Source organism: Lepidothrix coronata, unplaced genomic scaffold (genome assembly GCF_001604755.1).
Source record: "Lepidothrix coronata isolate B3197 unplaced genomic scaffold, Lepidothrix_coronata-1.0 Scaffold36, whole genome shotgun sequence".
Classification (NCBI taxonomy): domain Eukaryota; kingdom Metazoa; phylum Chordata; class Aves; order Passeriformes; family Pipridae; genus Lepidothrix; species Lepidothrix coronata.
Genome location: NW_016690216.1, coordinates 3,492,994 through 3,514,471, shown reverse-complemented (window position 1 = coordinate 3,514,471; position 21,478 = coordinate 3,492,994). Strand labels below are relative to the sequence as shown.

At 39.1% G+C, this 21,478-nt stretch overlaps 1 protein-coding gene across 2 annotated transcripts in view; it reads right to left on the bottom strand.

Annotated features, from left to right (window-relative positions):
- Window positions 1-21,478, bottom strand: part of RDH10 (retinol dehydrogenase 10 (all-trans)) — a 33,371-nt gene that overhangs the window by 490 nt on the left and 11,403 nt on the right. The window contains exons 3-6 of one of the 2 annotated variants that reach the window (XR_001874324.1): window positions 12,092-12,190; window positions 10,651-10,796; window positions 10,207-10,338; window positions 7,785-8,289 (exon numbers count right to left, since the gene is read on the bottom strand). Coding sequence is in view for 1 of the 2 variants with exons in the window: in XM_017812546.1 (XP_017668035.1) it covers window positions 8,166-8,289; window positions 10,207-10,338; window positions 10,651-10,796; window positions 12,092-12,190 (501 nt within the window). In the remaining variant the exon portion in view is untranslated. Of the gene's footprint in view, window positions 1-6,494; window positions 8,290-10,206; window positions 10,339-10,650; window positions 10,797-12,091; window positions 12,191-21,478 lie in introns of those variants that run through there. The other variant, XM_017812546.1, reaches the window with a different exon arrangement.

Here is a 21,478-nt window from a genome sequence, read left to right as displayed (position 1 = left end):
TTGTCTGCTTCAGACAGCTGCCAGGCCATTTAATGAGAAGATGGCTATTAATAGAGTAAAAGAGAAATCCTTTCAGTTAGTTCTGCTGCTGGCAACAAGCAGTGGCAGATCTGGCCTAACAACCGCAATCGGTGAAAAGTAAGCAGGTCAACCACAGTTGCCACGTGAAAAGACTTAACTTGATCTGGAGCCATTCCTCGAGGGTACCACTGCACATGGCTGATAGTACAACTGGGCATGACATACTGTTCAGAGACCAGGGTATTGGTGAAGCTGGGACAGACTTGTTGCCATATTTTAGCAACTGATGCATTGCTTTGTCCTCTTTAAGGGGTGAGGTTCTCCCACGTGTGGTGCCTTTCTGTCTGAAAAAGATGCATGTGCAACCGGCTCTTGCTTGGGAAGAAGTCAAAGGTGCTTGACAGAAAATGACTGCCCACAGGGGCACTGGAGCTCCCTGCAGACACTGCTCTGCCCAAGGCATCAGAAATTCCTAACCACCTACATCCACTCCTGTTCACAACCATATATTCTCACAATCTTTCGCTCCCAGGTGAAATGAGTGTTAGGATATGTGCTCTCTGCATATGGCCTTGTGTCTTACTTTTCCGGGACTAAAGATGCTTTCATAGGGCTATAAGTGGACAATGCAGCACAGGGGCTCAAGGGGAAACTTCTCTAGCTCAGAAGGTTGGGCTAGAAAAGTCACCCCCATGTGTGGACCAGCCTGCAAGTGGTAACTATCTCTCCTGTTTTGTTGTGAGCACTTGAAACTTTTCAGTGTAGGCTGGGAGAGAAGCAAAAGCACAAAGATGATGGTAAATAACTCCCCCTTTTCCCCTGCGAGAATGATGTGACAGACAGGGAGCTCTCGCAGTGCCCATGTGATTAGGTTCCTGGCCTCCCTGGGACCAGACCCGTCACCTCCAGCAAGGAGAGGAGGTGAGGATGCAGCACCTCAGCAGATGAGAAACCTCAGAGTCCTGACCATGACACTGGAATTGTCTTCAGGGAGTGAGACTTAAGGAAAAGCTCCAGACAGTGACAGAGCAGGAAGTTACAGCAGCTGTAGGAGCTGCAGTTAATGAATTTCCCAGTGGGGCTTTAGCTTTTGCTCTGCCTTGCTCCCTCTGGCCCAGAGTGCTGTATTAGTTTCTCTGCTTCCCAGCCATCTCAGTCCCACAAGCTTTTTCGTGTAAGAATTTTCAGGGCAGCAGATTGTGTTATGAGTCCCCAGTGAGAGAATAATTTTAGGTCTGTTTCCAAATATTTAGTAACAAAGGCTTGGCTTCCCAAGGTGAATCCCAGGAACACTGACAGCATCTCCATATCTGATCATTCAAACATCAGGAGGAAGGAAAAAATGAAAATACACAGGGTTTTGAAACTTGGGTCCCACAAGCTCAAGGGTTGCAGAATTTCATGTGCAATTTTGTCCCTTCAGTGCAAAGAGGTTACCTTGGCTGACCTGACTGGTCTTATTAGATGCTCTAGGTCTTCAGGGGAGAACCTTCACAGGGGGCTGCAAATATGTATTACTATAAAAAAGACAGAGAAAGGTAAAAGAACGTTGTTGGAGACTCTGGAAACACTTACCTCCAAGTCTACTGTAGCTTCTAATTTCAGCTAGAAGTTTGCAATTTTTCCAGGAATGAAGAACTGGGCACAACTTCTCTTCCAGTCCCTATGCCAGTTTCTGTCCCAGTCCCAGCCCCAACCTGGCTTGGACAGTGGCTTGGTGAAAGTTACTAGTGTTCCCTTTCAGCAAAGGAGAAATGAATTATTCCTTGAGAAAACACCACCTACCAACAGCTGTGGCCTCAGAAATGCTATAAATAAATATTCCACACTAAAATATAGTTCAAATTATTTTTAAAAACTTACTCCCAAAGCTTATGACCTCTTCACAGGCCTATCACTATTTAGGTTGTTCACTCATCTAGTAAGAACAATTTCACATCTTCTAATGGCTTCCTTTGTTCTAGTTTGCTACACAAAATAAAGATGCGAAAGAGACTGAATAACTGCTTGAACAATCTGCTTTTTCTAAACTACCCTAGTATTCCTCCAAAATTCCCAGGTTAGTCCTGGGACTAACAAAGTGCCTTATTTTGCACATGCTAACAGATGATGTATTATGTGAATCACATGTTATTTTTAAATGTCAAAATTTTTGGTTAAAGAACCAGAGAAGTGATCAGTTCTGTAATTTAGAAATAAAATACAGAGGACAACTGTTTAAATTATCTTTATTGAGAGTTACTTGAAGGAGAGAAAAGCTGGTATTTCTTATCAGGTTGACTGGATTGTGGATACAAGAGAGAGATGCAGAAATCCATGTATCCACTTTAAGATGCCTCCATAGGAAGGTGGTCACATCTGCCTCATGTTTATTTCCCACCACTGTGAACACTTGCCAGATAAGAAGCTGGCAGCCCTTGGCATTTCAAGCATTGCAGTCCACAGGCAAGCCCTGGGAAAGCAGCGGCCTTGAGGAAACACTGGTTCCTTGGAGCCATATCTGCATGAAGGCCGTTGTTACCTTAGTGAACTAGTAGGAGCCACAAGACAAGAACTGGGGATGAAACCTCTGTGAAGACACCAATAAAACAGAGCACTGATGATAGCTTGATTTGGGGATATTTGGGAGACCTTAATTCCACCTTCTCCTCCGATCCTACTGTTGACATAAAATTCCTTACCTTGCAGGCCAGAGGTTTAACTAGGCTGAAGCTCCCTTCTAAAACAGCTGCAAAGGTCAATATTCCTGGCCCCCAGCATGGCAGGAAAACCTAACATCCTTAAGCATGGTGGGATGCTTCCCATGAACTACTAATCTACGTAGAGACCTAACTCGCATTCAGTAAAGTTTGTTCTAAGCAGTGGATCAAAATGCCTGTTAAGAAAACAGAACAAGTTTAAGCTAACTTTGCTTAACTGTAGCTTGAGTGGACACATCAAAATGAAGGCTTGTAATTACCTTCTAAGGGCTTGTTTAGACGTGGCAGGTGATGGAGATGAGAATAGAACAAGCATTCAAAACACACTGGCTAGTCCTGAATAAGTCCTGGAGCACAGAACTTCCTCCAGGGCACTGCTCTTAAGTTAGGCTGAAACAGTTTGTGCTTATTGCAGTGTTAGGGTATACACACACCACACTTAAGCACAGTTATTTCAGAATAAGTCTTGTGCAGGAACATGTGTAGATGAGCCCTGGTAGATGAGCACAGGACTATGGCTGCCTGCAGCTGTGATGAGAAGGGAGGGCTGGATGTCAGAACATGAGTAGGATGCTGTGCTTGCACACACTCTGCAACACAAGCTGCTGGCATGGGGTGTGGAGGGGAGATCCCTAGAGCCATCTTAGCACCCCATTCTTCCTCTCCCACTAAAAACCATCCCCTGGATACAGCTACTAGCTTTTGTAATAGTTTAGCTCTAGCTATTCCCCACATCTTACTGTCACAGCAGCTTTCCTCAATAATTGGATTAGAAAAGAAAGCCTCCAGTTAATCCAGTGCCATAGGCACTGGTCCAGGCAAAATGTTTGCCAAAATGTTCTCAATAAGAATAGATAACATTTTAAAGGCAGTTTGGTTAGTCTGTACAGACAGGAATGTGTTTAAAGACTTTTTTTTTTTCAAAATACATTGTGGCTCCTTGGCTAAGAGCTACAATTGCCCCGCTTAGGAAGAGGGAAACAAACATCCTGCCCATTTAACTTACACACAAACAACACAAACACTTGATCCTGACGGCTGCACATTCATCATTGAGCTCAAAAGCTTTTTCTATTATTATTTTGCAGAAGAAATGAATTGTTTGTGTATTGTCAGCATTAAACAGACAGATAAGTATGTAAGCTGAAATGTTATTTCTAAAGTTATTTTAAATATTTGGGTTGTCCACTTAAATTATGTCTAAATAAAGTTACTGTGAATTTCTTCATTTCTTTGAGGGCATAGTAAAGCCACACTTTCTGTCATTAGATACATCAGCATTTCATGGCCAGGCAAATACACATGGCAGGTCAATTAGCATACTAGGGGTTTGGGGTTTATATAACTAAATTTCTAACTTTGTTGGGGACTGTCCCTAGACTTCCCAGCTCTTTTTTTTTTTTTTTTCTTAAGGGAGAAAAGTAGCTGTGTGACTAAACACCTGGAATTTAGGCTTAGGATGACAAAATAAGCCATAAATAGGTACCCTCATCAACCAGTTCTGCCTGACCTGCTGTTTCAGGGACTGTCAGAAGACCTTATCTCAGTGATAGAAAGTTTTATTTCCTATTTTTGGGGTATGAACTTGGCAGCAAGGGAAAACTGAGTGGAATCCCAAAGCTTCTGTACTTGGAAAACCTGGGTTTAAAGCATTAATGGACAGAAACAGACTTTGAGGCTAAATACCTACCAGATTACCATTTGCATTATGATCATCTGCCTTTGTTGAACAGAGGACTTGTCTACTCAGAGATGCAAGAAAAATTAGGAACCAAATTCAGAGGTTAATGCTTTTATATGCATCAAACTCTTGATTAAATGCACACTTTCAGAACCATAGTGGCTCAAAACTTACTCCTTTAATTTATGTGTCTTCACTACACAGCTCTGATCCCAAATGAGTTTTCCCAAGTTGCTCCTGATAACAAGACTCAGAGTTTGTCTACACATAAGAGTTAGGACTGACTATGATGGTGTTTGAATCTAAAGAATAACACTTGCTCCTAATTATTTATTCATTATGAAGTAAAAAGGTATGCTCCTGATTAGCTTACCTCACTTAGGTCCTCTGCACAAGTCCTTACGATGTAAGCTAAAGTACCCACTTACTGTGTGTTAACAACTTTACATACACAGACAGGCCTAACAGGGGGGGAAGAAGAATTTAATGGGCATCTAGCTTAGGTGCTCCAAGCTGCAACTACATTAATACATAAAATAACCTACATCACACGACACAGGAAACTACTAACACCAAAAGCAAAGATACTTGAAGCCCAAACTTGTCTTATCTCACTCCAACTACTGAGTGGATACACCCATTTTAGAGATCTGGCAATCCCAGATTCTTTTTAAAGGCTAGGGAATAGAAGCCCTAGAAAAGCATTATAGATGAACCAAGGATGCAATTTGTTCTGCTTACTGGGAAGTAGAGTGCTACAGAACAATCTTCAAATACCTTGTTTACATGACTGTAAGCTTAGCATCATTAAGATAGGAGCTTTCTGAGAAAACTTTCATCAGCTGCCTATCCCATCAGGTCATTAGAGCAGGACAGAAAATGACAAGAGGTGCACCCATGTCAGCTCACTTGGGTTTAGCAGTAAAATTCCACATCATCCTAAGGAATGAAGGCAAGTGTTCCTACATTAAGTTACGAGGCTAAAGTATTGATTTAAAACTTTTACCTGAGTTACTTAGACCGTATTATTTCACCATAAAGTCAGTGTAGTTTATTAGCCGCAGCCCTGAAGAGACATAGCAGTTCTCATAGTTTCTGATCAGAGTGTTAAAGGAAACACTCAGCATCATGTGGTAGTTGCAGCAGTTTAGGGTAATATAAACAGGAAATACCCTGGTTCCCACTCCATCCTCAGGCACAAATCTTCTCTTCCTGCTTTACAGGAGTCACCCATACAACTGGGAAGCCATCCAGTCAACAGAAAACCCTCTTGGACAGGTGATTAGCTTCTCTATGTGCCCCATTTTTTTTTTTTTTAAACGGTGGGACTAGAGATGACAGAAGTTTCAGTATTGTTTTAAAAACAGCTCATTTGTATCAGAAAAACTAACAAATTGAATTTTTCTGGAGGCTTGAACTGAATTTATGCTCAGTCTCCCACTTTGCAAGACAAGCACTATGCAGACTAAAGGTCCTCCCCAGAAGCGCTTAAGCAAGTCTCACTAGATCGACAAGGTATCTGGTATTCCCTTTCTATGACTTTTGAATAGGAGATAAAACGTTTTAGAAACATACTCAGAGTGCACCAGCCACAAGCCAGCCTTCAGCCACACAGTTGAAAAACTGAGAGAAAAGGTAGTAACCTTAGAGAAACCAGGATAACCACCCATTCAGTAATTAAAGGAGAACTCTGCAAGCCTTGAAACTTGCTTTTTAAGTAAGTCTGTAACCACTGAAAGTGGCATGATGTTTTACAGAACCTTGGTATTATTGATCAGCTTCTTGTTTTTCCTTTTCAGTCAGTCTAATTAAGTGTCTTAAGCATCAATACATCAAACTTTTAAAATTGCTTCTTAGTCTGACACAGCAGTAAAGATTGAGATATCTTAAAAACAAATGTGCAGTAAAATGATGCTATGTAGTAGAATGAAATTTGCTGTATTTGCTCTTAGTGACTCTGCTGGGAGTTAATTTGGCTCTGGGGAAGTCATTAAAAGATTTTTTCAAAAGAACATGGAATTTGGAGTCAGGGTTAATGTAAACAGTTTCTTCTACTTTCAATTAGTTTCTAAACAGAGTTAACAACACTGTTCTTGACACAGATACCGATTTTTTATTTTATATGTGTTATGTGTATGCAGTAATAACTACAGCTGTACTGAAACTCCATTTACTTTTTAATTCACTACAACTGCATCTACCCCAGGTCATTTTTTCCATAGATCTGAATGCAGATCTATAGAACACCAAAATTAATATTCTTCAATATCTCTTTGACCAGTTATTTCTTCAATGAGTTTAGACGATAGACAAAACTGTCAGCTCCTACAGCCTAATTTCACAGTACTTACCAATAGACTTAGAGAGATTACACTGTAAACCATGTAGCTGATGAAGTGGATACAGGAATTGAGACATAAATATTTGATCTGTGTTGATACTAGAGAGCTGCAGAACAGGCACAAGTAGTTTGTGTTAGTTCAGTCTTTAAAGGAAACATTCCAATCACTGTTTTAAGGAAAAGGTGGCTCACTTTAATAACCACAGGCATTGGTCACTATTTAACAAGACATTCTAAAAAAGTAATCACAATTTGTCTGATAGTAGTTTACAAGTGGATGGTATACATTAAGATACAGAGGTAGAAGTTCACTTTTACAATGCTTCACTAATACAGATTACCAAATTCAAGGCACAAAATTGTTCGCTTTACAAAAAATACTGTAAAAATGTCATTTGCTGTTCTACAATGTGAGTACGGCTCAAAAAAAATCTTTACAACCTTTCATGTTCTGCATGTAGAGTTGCATCACGCATTATTCTATTTTTCCTTTGCTAATAATTGGAATATGACCAGCACTTACATAAACAGTAAGTATCTCAGCTAAATTGCTTTGTCTTTTAGGCACAAGTCCAGTTACAGAATTTAACACAATAGCTTCCTTGGGGGGTGGGAGAACTCTGTCAAAAGTAAGAATGAGGAGGAAGAAAAGAAACATGTAGTCTACAACAGTAAACTGGACTCTGACATATAAAGGGAAACAGAACAGAGCATATTTCAAATCAAGGTACTTGAAAAAAGTCAGCTTAAATCACTGACTGAATTCCTAAAAAAACAGATGCCCAGTACAAGTTTGCTCTGACAGTATGTAAGACATCCTTTGAATCGGCAGACTTACAAATTTCTTTTAATCTTTGTTTAAATAGAACAGACAGTTGCAACAAAAGAGAATTACACCACAATTTGGCCATGTGTCCTTTAGAGAGCTTGGGTGAATGAGTGAAGAGATGCATTCAGAAACTGTCCTTGAATTCACTATAAGATCATGAGCAGTAGCTTAAATGACAAGATTTCCCTCTCTCCCTCCCCCTTTCCAATTAACATTTCTGAAACATTGCATCTTCTAGTTGGAGACAGCTCTGAGAAGCCTTGGCAGGCTAAGGAAGAGATATCACACAGTGCATCCCTACAAGTAGTATGGCTAGTTTACTGTACATACAGTGATATTCTAAAAAAAACAATGGTGGCAGCTACATCGTAAATTCATCTGACTTACCTATCACATTTCCCAAGTACTCTAGTCAGTTTTATTTACAGTATATAAAAACGCACTGATTTTTAGAGTTCAACACACAGGTTTAGGACCCAAGAGAATGCCACATTAAGATGCTGACATTTGCATCTGTTAGATGCAAGTGCACTTTGCAATTCAGTCATGTAACATTATTGCATTCACCTATGAAGGCTAGTCCATCCAAAACTGTTAAATTCCATTTTTTGCTTCATTGTTGTTTGTAGCCTGTTTCCGTTGAGCAATGAAAGGATACATACACTTGTCTGCTCCCAAAAATCGGTACATGCATACAACTGCTTCAAATGGCAGAATACTGTGAAAAAGAGGTTATAAATTTGTTAGACAGCATAAAACAAAACCTCTGCTTACGTATACTTGTAAGTATATGCACTTACATGTAGTATGTACTTGGTCTCCTTAAAAGCAACATAATAGCTATTAGAGTCTTAAAGACTTAAAGGATTTTTATTTCACAGGGATACTTGGAGAATTGAAATTCTAGAGTCCCAACCACACAGGCAACCAGAAAGGAAGAAGCTGTTTATTCAAATCCCTCCAGCTTAGACCTGATTTTCTGTTTCTTCACAAGCAGTGTGATAGCTTGTTTTAAAGAAGTGGGGGGGAAAGGGGGTGGGGTGATGGGGCAAGGGCATCAGAGAAGGTCTACTCAAGGCAAAGCATCTGCTGAAAGCCACATCAGCAGAGGTCATCAGACATTTAAGATATTCTTTAATGTGGGATTAGTGTTAGTTAATGCCATTCTTTGATCACCAGATGTCTAACAACCTTGATTTATATTCTAAACGCAATCATCCATCCTCAAAAAGAAAGGTCCGAAGTAAAAAGAGCAATTTCCTTTTTTCCCCCCTCCAGATAAAATTCCAAGAGGTGATTATGTGATAGGTACCTGGCTACAGACCCTTCCTTCCTTCTCGAGTGCACAATATATTGTTTTTATTTCAAGAGTATAGCACTCAGGGGCTCTAGCGAAGGACTAAAATGGGATTCCTCAGCCCCTGGAAACAGCAGCAGACATTCAGCGGAAAGCAGTGCACAAATTCCAGCCATCAGGAGTAATGACCACTGAAGCACCAAGAAGGAGATGTCACTGGTACAGGTGTCCTCACTGCCAGCAGTACTGCTTGTGCAGTAGCGACTGGAGGGCCTTTGATCTGAAGGCTGCTGCCTGGGGCATGGATTATGCAGAAGCTTTGATCTCCCTGTTGGAAGCTAAAAGGGCCTTTGATGTGACTGTTGCTGCATAAGGCACTGCTTGTGCAGGAAGCACTGAAGCACCCTCTGAGCTTCTGCTTGAAGAAGTTAGTTCTTAAAGATACTGACAGTGGCCTCCATTTGTTGGCAGAATAGATTGATATATATGCTCTTCCAGGAAGAGGTGAGCAGTAAAGATTCCTCTATTCTTAGGTGAGCCTGTCCACCAGGAGAGACTTGAGGAGGAGAACCACTTTGTAAGTGGAATAAAAGTCACCAAGGTTCTCAGTTTCAACCATCCCTCGCAGAAGGAAAATAAGACAACACTATTTTAAAGGTTCCCCCTATATATTACAGATTTAAAACAAAACCACAGACAGCTCTGAAGCTGATCTCCACAAACCAGAATGCAAGTGATGTTGCATCAGAGAAATTGAAGCAACTCCTGCATTACCCTGCATCATTAAAGTGTCAGCCTGGTTACAGATGAAACAGTTTCTATCCAAAAAACTGTAGTGTATTAGAACAAAAATAGTAACGCCTTTAAATAGTCCTTCCACAGACTTCTACTCTGAAAATTGGTTCCAAATGTGCAGGTTTTCAGTTCATCTACAATATTTGTGCAAGTTCTGGAGAATCTGCAAGCAGGGCCTCCTACACACTGGTTCTAGATACAAGTGGTTAAATGTTAGTCTGCTGCCTCATGCCCCATTCCTAGAGAGAATCTCAAACAGTGGAAATAAAAGTCTGTTGAAAAGAAAATAGGAATCTAAGGAAGATGGGAGATACCAGAAGGTTAAAACAAGGATGCATAAATACATGGGATCTCAGGTTTATGCAGCTTCCCAAGCGAGCAACCTACAAGCATGCAAGCCAAGAGAGAGACTTACGAATTCTAACAAAACCACACCCCTGGTCTGTGCGGGTGGGTGTTTATATTCAGGTATTGGACACGCTCCTGTATTTTACTAGGATTTTGTGCATTGTATTGCCAACTAACTGAGACTTCAGCTCTTACCTTTTCATGAAGGTGACCATATACATGAGGCGAGGTGTGCAGATCATTGGCTGGTCTGTAAGGATAGCTCTCATAGCCTGCTTCACACAGTATTCTGGTTTCAAGGGTGGAAGGAAAGGCTCAATTTCTTTTCTGAAATATTTAAGACAGATTGATATGATACATAAAGGACCACAGACCTCAGTGAAGAGTTCACTAACTCACTTTCTTTGGAACTTCTTTACATTTACTGTTAAATTACAAAGACTATAACTCAAAAGTTGCATTGCCTATGTACAAAACGACAGAAGACAGCAAATTCAGAAATTCTCTTTTTTGAGTAACACTAATGTATACTAAAGCAGATATAACATTTACTTTAATATTTTTTATGGTAACAGTTGAGTTACCTTCAAATACTTTTATGGCACTACAAGCACAGAGCAGAAGGAGAATTCTACTCACCTGATCCTGCACCCTCTAAACATTCCTGTATCTACAAGATAAGGGCAGACTAAAGTAGTTTTGATTCCATCCTTTTCAGCAGCCTTCAATTCATGGCTCAAAGACTCATGGAAACCTACAGCTCCAAATTTGCTGGCACAATAATCCTGTGTTGGCAATGAACGAAGCCAAAAAAAAAAAAAAAAAGTCAACACAGAAAGGACAGATATGAATGATGTTCAAAGCCAGCATACCTGAGGTGATTCTGCACAGATTTTCAAAGCAACAACAAAAGACACTCACTGAATAGAGGATCAAATCAACTCATTTATCACTTTACTTTTGAGGCAATTAGCCCAGAATCATGAAAGCAGGAAAGCTGAATGTAGGAGGATATTACCTTGGATTCAAGTCTTTGAATCAGGCAGGCTTGCATGACAAGTTACTCCAATTACCAGTTTGCTTAATAATAAATGGTACAACAAAGGACTGAGATACCTAATACTACCTTGGGTCAGATTTGAAAACACTTGGAGAGTTGGCACAGCATAGGCATAAAAATCTTAATGGTGTTATTTTTAAGATTAGTTTCAACAGAAGACATAATGGAGTTTTGAATATTTCTTTGAGATAATATACTAAATTCAGCAAAATAAAAAATAATTGCATAGACAGCAGTAGCATTTGAGTTTTCTGTTGGATGTGTCCATCTCTGCTGGTGGTCACACCCACAGGAAATCCTTTGTAGCTTTCTCAAAACAGTAAATAATGTACAAAGGCTTGAATTACACCAGCTTCATTTATTTGTGTTATGAAACACTGTGGTTTAAGGCCCTGGATTGAGCCTTACCTGTATGCAAAGAAGCCTGTGTGCTTATGGGGTAATATGACCATTATTATTTTAGACATATTAATTAATTTTTACTAACTGAATGCTTTTTGTTCACACTTGCATTTGTACTAATGACTCAAAAAGCAAGACAATAAGATCTAATCCTAACCTGTTTTTATGCACCAAACAAGTCTCACAAACTGGAGTTCTCAAACAGCTGCTAGTGAAGCAAGTGAAACATATATTCTGGAAGGTTTACAGCCATTTCCTCACAGAAACAACAAACAGAAAACATCACTTTTGAAAGCCTTTGGCTTTAAGCTTAACATTGAAGATCTTGCCAGGAGTAGGTGGTCAACTTTCAAGTTGCTAAATTTATTCAAAGATCATTTAGCATTCTGAAACCCTTAGCCATCCTCAGCTTTCAGTGAGGTGGCACGTCCACCATCCAAGCAGATGAATGCAATGGCTGCCTGAGTCCTGAGGGAGCCACGTGTTGACATGCTACCCATCACCACAGCCTCCAAGTATCTTTGAAAATTTGACTTCACTTTCTCTAGCTGATAAAATTAAAAAAGCTTATCCTAACCAAGAAGTGCCAATATTTTTATAAAGTATAGTCTAACAAACCTCCACTCCAGCAGTACTGAATAATCCCAAGGAACTTGCAACTGTCACGATATGTCCATGGTTCATTTCCAGCATCTTGGGAAGGAATGCTTTAGTGGTCTAAGAAGTGAAAAAACAAAACACACACAAACAACATAAACAACAACAACAAAAAAAACCAAACAAAAAAACCCAAAACCAAACAAAAAAACGAGCACACCATACCATGAACAAGCTACATTAGTAATAAGTTTTCAAAACATCTCTCATTTATTATCAAGAATATAAAAGTACAATGATTGTACTGGTTTTGAACTTCTGATTTTGTCAAAAACATCAACAGAAAATCTACAGCTTGTTTGTGAATTCAGACAGCAAGTCAGCAAGGATTACATCTCCAGAAAACCTAAGGTTAAAGGATCAATTGAGTTCAGAGATGTTTATTTTTCTGCAAGAGACTAGTTATCAGAAAGAGATAATTTGACCTTAAAATGGAAGTCACATTTTTTTAAAGACAGAAAAAGGAATGCAAAGTGTTTAATTACACCATCCAGCACATCTGTTGAGATCAGTACCAATTATCAGTTCTAATTACTGACAGTGTGTTTCATAAGTTAGATATGGCTAGTTTTATCCAAATAACTTATCACCTTGGGCATTTTACATTAAAAGAAATACTAAAGGCAGTGTTTTTGCTGATGTTACTTTTTACTTACAATACAATAAACACCCGCTAGTCTAAATTATTTTCCATCTCTATTAGTATCCATAAACATTGCTATAACTAAAAAGACAAGATATAAATTTTTTACCAATTCCTTAGAAGTTTAAAAATAAAACAAGATAAAGCCAAAGCAAGTCTCAAGATGAAACTTTCATTTTAACCTCCAATTTTTTTGTTTTGATTATAACAAAGTTTGTTTCTGATCTGAGTCAGACTTAACACCTTTAAAAAATTAAATTTTAAGCCACAAATTGAAGGTACTTGCTAGAAGATCACCCCTACTAGATTACGTACCTTTGTCATATCTCTCTTTTGAAGCTGACTCAACACTTTCTCATTTTAATAAGTATTAAGCAGAGTGCCATATATGCTACAAAAATCAATGAAGTAGTAAAATGGCATGTGTAGTTACAATGTACTTTGGTTTCTAGTATGTCAGTGTACCATATGAGATCACTTTTAAATTGCCCAAGAACTTCAGAAAATACTTTTTAACCACAGACATGCCTAGTTAATATATCAGTCTATTAGTGACAGAGCTACTAGTCTAACTCACTCAGTACCACTCAGTTTAAACCTCCCAGAAACCTAGTCTGCCCATGTAATTTGTATCCAAACTCAGAGCATGAAAATGCCCCTTACGTATTTGCTACTTGCTTAATTGTTGGTCTGAGTAGTGTCAGCTGCATTCTTTAAAAGACTTGCAAGCTACAGCTGAATCCATCTAATTCCATTCTTAGGCTGTCTGCATTTTCCAATCATAGACGTCAGGACAGTTTTGCTCTAATGATTTTCACATGTTCCTGTACAACATTTTTTGCCTGCAGGTGTTAAATGACTAATCCAGACCTCCTAACACCACACAAAAGAGTGTTTTCACTGGACAGCTGGCAGATGATAGAAGATTAACAGACCTCCTGACTCCTTGCCTTTTCTACTGTTGATTCATACAACTCCTAGATTCTGTCATAACTACAAAACGAAGCTAATTATAAAAAAATAATCAGAGCAAGCTGCCTTGCATTTGTTTCTTTCCTCATGGCAGGGATCTCTAAACCTCTTGTACTGAGCCTCGGACAAGAATTCAGTTTGCTGTTAAACTAATCTGTGCCAGGCACACAAAGTTTCAGCCTCTCTTCCCTTGTTGCATGGCAACAAAGCCCAGTCATCATCGGGCAGTGCCGACTGAAATCGTAAGAGGCTTCGCTTGGATGGCACTGAACTTTTACAGAGTGCTCTTTATCTGGAGCCTGCCTTGCACACTCCAACACCAGTGGTGTGTACACTATGCTGGATGCTCTGTGCTATCCCTATAAGATATCTGTGTCCTGACTTGGTCTTGCTAAAAATTTACTCCCCTCCAAAGCGTTTGTCAGCTCCATCATCAGTTTCCCCTTATGTCTCAGCTATCTGTCCACATCACACTGGAATGACTGATTGCCACCTCCCATTGCAGAAAGCTTGATAATGCCGACTGAAGCTCTGGCTGCAAACCACAGCAACTACAGGAAAGGGGCAATTGCCTTGAGTTTTTCTTGGGGGAGAGAAAGAAGGGAAAGAAGTAGTAATAGATTTTTTTTCCTACCACTTTCAAGGCATGAATCAATGTTTTCTTCCAAAAGATAAACAGGCAAGTGCACTAAGCTATAAAGTGCACCCTTACTATAGCACTGCTTTTTTCCTTTTTGTTTTGTTGTTAATATGAACTATAACTAGGTGTCCATAAATGTCTATATTTAGCTATGGCTGAAGAAGAGAATTTTCAGTCATATATATAAATATGGGAAATAACCAGAATAGTAAATTGCAGAAAGCCCACTAATCTATGCTACACTGCTTGAAAGCAAAAAGATTACAAAATCTGAGTTTTCAGGGCTTGTGGCTAAAGTAACTCATTTTCAACCAGAAGAAATTGGCACATGATGAATAAAGCCTGTTGAGCACACTTTTGGGTGACGTCTTCAGCATCTCAAGAGCAGACCGAACAACTCCCAGTGCAGAACTATAGTCACTTCATGTAAGTCATCTCTTAAAAAGTCATTTATGGCCACATAGGAAAAAAACACAGCTCCTCTGCTCTAAAGACAATTAGCAATTCATAGAAATCTTTGCATGAGACCTCAGTGCTCTGAAGCAGCCTGTTCAGAGCAGGCCCCTGTACTTTGTCATGGGATGTTATCCACAAATCCATTTAAAACCTGAAGCTGAGGCAGTCTATAAAGATAGCACAACTATCACATGTAGGAAACTTTGCAGTCAACTATCAACATCTCAGATAAATGGGTGTCAGAGAAAGTCGTCTCGATTGCTGCCACCCTCCAGCCATCTGCAGCAGCTGGGAGTCAACACTTGAAAACAAGCACTCTCAGAGGCAGACACACCCTATGGGGGGATGCATTTCCAGGCTCAGAGTAATGGCTTGCCCATTGCTCCTCCCAGCCTCCTCTCGCTGGGAAAAAACAAACCCAAAGTGAAGTTATTCTTTCATTGTATAAGCAAACCCCAAATAAATCAGTGTTCTTCCTGAGTTTCTGGCACAGCACACTTTCTTGATCAAAGCAGCTTTCTCTACACTCTGGTCCCCAGTTTTTCTGCACGTTACATAAACCAGATCAACCTAGTTTCTAGTTTCTTTCAGCTTCAGCTACATCTGCCTACCAGACCTGAAGTCTTCTGTGTTCTTGTTGTGCTGCTGAGAAACTAGTTAAGAGTTTGACTGGTTTGGGGCAAGATGCCTCCTGGGTGGCCTTCCCATCTGGAATTTGTCTGAACAGGTAGCACAGCCCACATTAGTCTTTGAGGTGATGCATGGACATGCTAATCCTCCATTAAAAAAAAAAAGTGTTAGAAGATACCAAGCAAGAAATGTGTTTTGTCCATGGCATTAGAGGTCATGAACCAGGCCCCCAAAATAATTCAAATCAACTCAAGTGATTTAATCAAACTATCTGCCTTCTGGTTTGATCCTTGAGGTTTCAATTTTACCTTTCACAGCTGCAGAGGAAGACATTTAAACAAAACATTGAAGTACTTAAAGACAGAGCTACGCCATTTATTCGTGACAAACATACCAGTTTTCAACATTGAGGAGAAACAAATAAGTAGAATATAATGGATGAAAGGAATTGTGTTGTGATGCATCAGGGTGAAGAATCAGAGAAGTTATGCAATATTTAACATCAAGAAATGCAAGTTAAGCATCCTCTTCACCCAGAATTAGCTTTTTTTTTTAATTTAGGAAAGAAAAAACCCAAATCCCAAAAGCATAGTGAAAACATGAATTTTCTAACCTGCAATATACTTTAGACACACAGAAACTAGGTAGGATAGATAGAACACATGAAGCTGTTCTGAACAACGAGTAGAGCTAGTTTTTAAAGTTAGTTTAACCTGTCAGTTTTTTGGAGCATAGAGATCAATATCTTCTAAGCATATTCCTCTATGCTTCTGAATATACCAGTAAGAAAAAACTATTCCCAGTAGCTGTAACCAAACATCTATTTCATGTGCACACAGCTTAAATGACTTATTTCTCACAAGTGTGAAACTGAACAAGCATTTACATGTCACTTCATAGCTTTCGTAATCTGTTCTCAACATTTTGGTTTACGGCAAATTAACTTCTAACAGTCTAGCACTTCTTCCCTCCCCTTCCCCAAATTCTTTAGTTCCATTCTTAACGAAACAAAACTCAAAAGATTGTGCAAGACAAAGAACAGCACAGCTGCAATGTCAAGACAAATTAGTCTAAATACAGCAAATGAGAATATGAAGAAATACTGTGTTTGGGAAAGTGATTTTTTAATTAAATTTTGGATTAATTATTCTTAAAGAAGAAAGCAAGCAGAAAACAATGTTAGCTGTATGCAGCTCAACACAATGGATACTGAATGCAGAAAACATACCAAAGTAGAAAAGTACGTGCTACCTCATGTTTAGAGAGTCGCCTTTGTATCAAAGAAAGAAACAAGCAGGTAACGACACATGAGGTCCTTTAAAGTTTCTATTTTTCAATACAATAGGTTTCTTCATACTTTCTGCCTTCTGTCAACAATCTTTTTGAACTATTTTGATGGCATAAACAAACTGCACTACTGTAAGGTAGGAATCCCTTTATACCAAAGGAATAGCTCATTTTCCACACAGCTCCTTCAGGTAAGGAAGATGGAAAGCATGGATTTTTTTTCGGGCTTATCTAAACAGGTGAGTTTTTACATCACTAGTTATCCACAACAGTGGCATACTGGTATAACATAGAGGATATTTCCTCCCAAGCCACAGCTACTCCTGAGTGCCAGGGCCTCTGCCTGACAGCACGAATGCATGCAACATTCGGGTAAATGTGTTGTTTCAACTTCATGTTAAAAACTATTCAGCCAGATCCAAGAAGCAAAACTGGTGTGGTTAGTCAAGGACTTGCATCCAGACATCTCTGGGAACTAAAGGTACCAGAGACTATAACTTCTTGCTGCAATCCGTGTTAGCTAATCCTGTAACTCACAGTGACAAGAAAAGGTTTTTTTCTAAAATACATGTTATCTCCTCTCCCTCCCTTAGCATGGACATTCAGGTTTCTTTTCTTCCCATTATTCTTCACAGTCCAGAGCAGAACATGCTGCAAGTTCTCTTACTCCCGTGCAGGACAGCATGTGGCCACTCACTCTACCTATGGAACCTAATAGAGAGATTTCCACATACCCAAATTTCTCATTCCATTCCAGTAACTGAGAAGAAATGCACAAATGTTTGACAAAAGTGCACCTCTAACTCTTCTGCAGACAGCCTGTGGCACCCTTACCTGAAGTAGGTTTGTCCAAACTATGCAGTATAACATATAGTAGTACGTTGGTGCTAAAAGGAAAAGGAAGGTGGCCAAAAGGCAGAAAATCCCCATGGCAAGCTTATCAGTAAATACACTGAAGTTATTTTCAGTTACAGTCATACATCCCAGCTTATTTCAGTAGACAACAACTTGAAATACGTTTTATAAACACAGGTTAAAATCTCACTTATAGGATAACATTGAAAGTCATCACCAAATAGTTTTAGAAGAGGCCTTGAAAATATACCCTAGAACTCTTACTCTCAAAGGAAAATTTATTCAAGTTAGAGGCTATAATATCGAAAATGCCTTCTCAAGCACCAAAGCATGAAGTTACAGCCTACATTTAACCATTTTTTTTCCTTCTAGCTTTTTCATTTAGTTCCAAAGAGAACAGAGAATAATTACTTGTAATTGCATTATCATCTCAATTATTTTTCCCATATAACCTCCCTATCCTTCTTAAATTCCTTCATACAAGCATACTGAAATAATGGGCTAAATTGAGATTAGTAACTACGCTAAGACTACATGAAAATATCAAGTACTGAGCTGAAGACTAGGGAGACCACACAACACAAAGGACGTGGCTCCAACAGTAACAGGCTGAATATAGCAGGCAGACAGAAGCCTACAACTACTGTTGACCTTGCTAACACAAGGGACCAAAGCTGTACTTTAAAGGACCTCAGATGTCTCTACTGACTGTTTTCAAGAACTGTTGGGCCCCTTCTGGATAATTAGCTGCTGTCTAAGTAAATATTTGACTAACTGTGGAAATTAGAACAATTTTTGATCTTTGGTTTCTATTCTCAAGAAACGATGATGAAAAATAGGTCAGAATTACACAGTCTTCCTAAAGTAGTGAATAAAAAATAAAATCACATTTCTCTGAATTTTTTATGGGTCTACCCAGATCCCTTTTAATGTGAAAAGAATCAGGAGATAAACATGACGTCCTCAAGCCAAGCTTCCATAGATGGCTGTATTAACTATTCAAGGATTGTTCTCAAGTGTGCCTTGCACAGACCCTGCATTCAGAACAAAAAAAGCTAGACCTTCCAATACTTCATCTCAAAAGACGTCCCTTTGTTATTTATCTCCTAGCAGGCAACACAACCTTCAATTTCTCATTAAAGCTTTATTTGTCCTTCTCATAAAAACCCACTGTTTTGGGGCCATAGGGATTCCTTTAATATTGTACTACACTCGCAGTTAATGCTTAACATACATGCACAGTAATAACGCTACAGTTGCCTTGCAACCAGAAGCTCATGAAAGAACAAGATAGACTTAAAAGAAATCTATAATGATGATGAGTACAAGGAAGCAAAGCCACATACACGCTCTCCAATACCTTGGATAGGCTACATTTGCAGACAGAGTGAAACTACAGGTAAAAATCTACTCAGTTTGAGAGTAAGTCAGTATAATACCCAGAAGGAGTAAGTCACAATTAAAAGCAACATCAGGTACTTTAAAACTGTATTTGATTTACAGAGAAATAAGCATATTTTCTCCTCTCTCCAACTCTGTGTGAAATACTGCACTGAAGTACATGAAGTCTTATATAGTAAAGGCATAAGCTATTACTTAAATCACTTGTTTTATAATTTATTATTAATTTATAGAAGTAATTTTCTCCACCCTCACGATGGATCTACATACATAAAATCCCTTGCTTCTCAGACATATTTCATCAGCTGAGAAGCATCAAAGTTGTACAAAAATAGGTGCAATCTTATTTATGGAAGTTTGTTAGTATTAACAAGTATCTGTCATGTACCATTTCCTAAAGAACAGGTATGCTACAGTCCATATTTATGTTACTACATTGTTTAGCATTTGTATTATTTAGGGTTCAGTTCCAAAATTTCTCCAATTTTTAAAGCCAAGAGCTGCCACTTTTTCCTATGAATGGTTCAGTTATTGTAGTGGTTCCTCTTTTACATGGAGTTAACTCATGTTAAGTATATCAGAAGAAAGATGAAACTGAATTAAGTAGTTTCCTTAATCAGAGCTCAGTGCCACAAAGCTGTTTACAATGGGTAGACAGTAAAGATAAGATAAGTAATGCTATTAAACAAAAAAAGCACACAGGAAACTAATACCACTAGTTATCTCTCAAACATTAATCATTGATTTCCACTCTTTACTACTAGAACTAATTATGCTATGCCTAGGGCAACTGACCATTGCCTGACTAAATTGCCTTTTGTATAGCTTGTTAACAAGGCTTAGTTGAAAAAGGCTGTGTCCACAGAGACAGGGATGTGAAAAATGCTTAGGAAGGACATTGCAACAGAAATTTTTATTACTGTTGCCTTATCATGTCTCTACATTGTCTCCCCCCTCGTTTCTTTTAAGGGCTTAATTTCCTCTGTCTTACCCCAAATTGGGGTAGAAAATAGCTTTGTTCTCCCTCTCATCTGAAGTGTAGGTTAAATACTCAAGAACACTACCTAAGTTATACAATTCTGGCTTCAGAAACTTTCCTCTCGAGAGTCAAGGTGGAAAAGATATCACTACATCACCTTTACAGTGCTCTGCTGCTACTCAAACTCCAAATGCTCTTCAGTAAAGCTTTTCTGCATCCCCCACCACTGCATCACTCTAGATTTTGAGTGCACCATTATCTAGGGCAGGGGTTTAGGTACACAGAGCAGAGCCAAAGATAGCATTGATTTCTCCTTAAGAACATTTCACTTCCATTTAGAGGGTTCACTACTTTATATGTTTTTTGGGCATGAAGAAATTCAGGTATTCAAGCTAAACTACCCTTGTTATTGCTATACCAGCAAATGGAATTTAGATCCTTTATGTTACTGGTATGCAGTCTCCACCTTTCTGCTCCTAAGAACTTCCTCTTCCTAAGAGGAAACAGATTTTAGATTTACATGCTTTTTAAATTACTTCCCTCCTCAGATGTCAGGCTTGTCCTGTAAAGTATCCAATCTGTCTAATGACTATATGCCACCAGTTATTTCTGTGGAAATATTTAGCTGCCTTTAATGGACATGCTTGTATATATACACTACCATAAATGTACACTGACTTGTCTGCTTTCTAGATATTGCTTGGTTGATGTATAACTGCTTCCTATATATGCAGTAGTATACATAACTGATTATATATTTTGATCTGTTTCCTCGAGAGTTTGCAAGTCTTTGATTTCATATGGCTATGAAAAATGAAGCACCATGTCACAGGTTGCCCAGAGAGGTTGTGGAAATCTCCATCCTTAGAGGTATTAAAAAGCTGTTTGGACACTGGCCTGGGTCCCTGGCTCTAGCTGGCCCTGCTTGAGCAAGGGGGATGGACCTGATGATCCTTCCTGCCTCAGCCATTCTGTAATTCTCCACTTCAGTACACCAATTCCCTGCTCAACAGCCCATTCCCTCTTCCTCTTATAGAGGAAGTAGTTCACAGGCCAGCAGAGACCTTGCACTCTGTCTGTATGTTAACAGCAAGTTTATCAACACAGAAACTTAACTAACTGGAAAGGATGCTGATTATTCTGCCACATCTCTCCTGTATCTCTCCAACAGGAGCTCTTGCCTGTAATAAATTATCCTGCTGTCTGAAACAGTGTCTGTTCCACTTCCATTTCTCTTTTTCCTTTGGTCTCAAGTCCTTTCAGCCAAAAGGAGAGCCCAATGAAGCAGTACAGAGCATCTAGATTAATTTATTGTGGAATTAACATTTTCAGCCGAGTTCAGAAGATACACATACCATACTGTTTTCAGAAACTAATTATTATCCCCCTGGCTATTAGAAGGCCTCCAGTAACCACTCCCTTGTCAGCTTCTTAAGGATATTCTGAGCCCTCACAAACTATTCTGCCCACTTTGAATTTTAATGG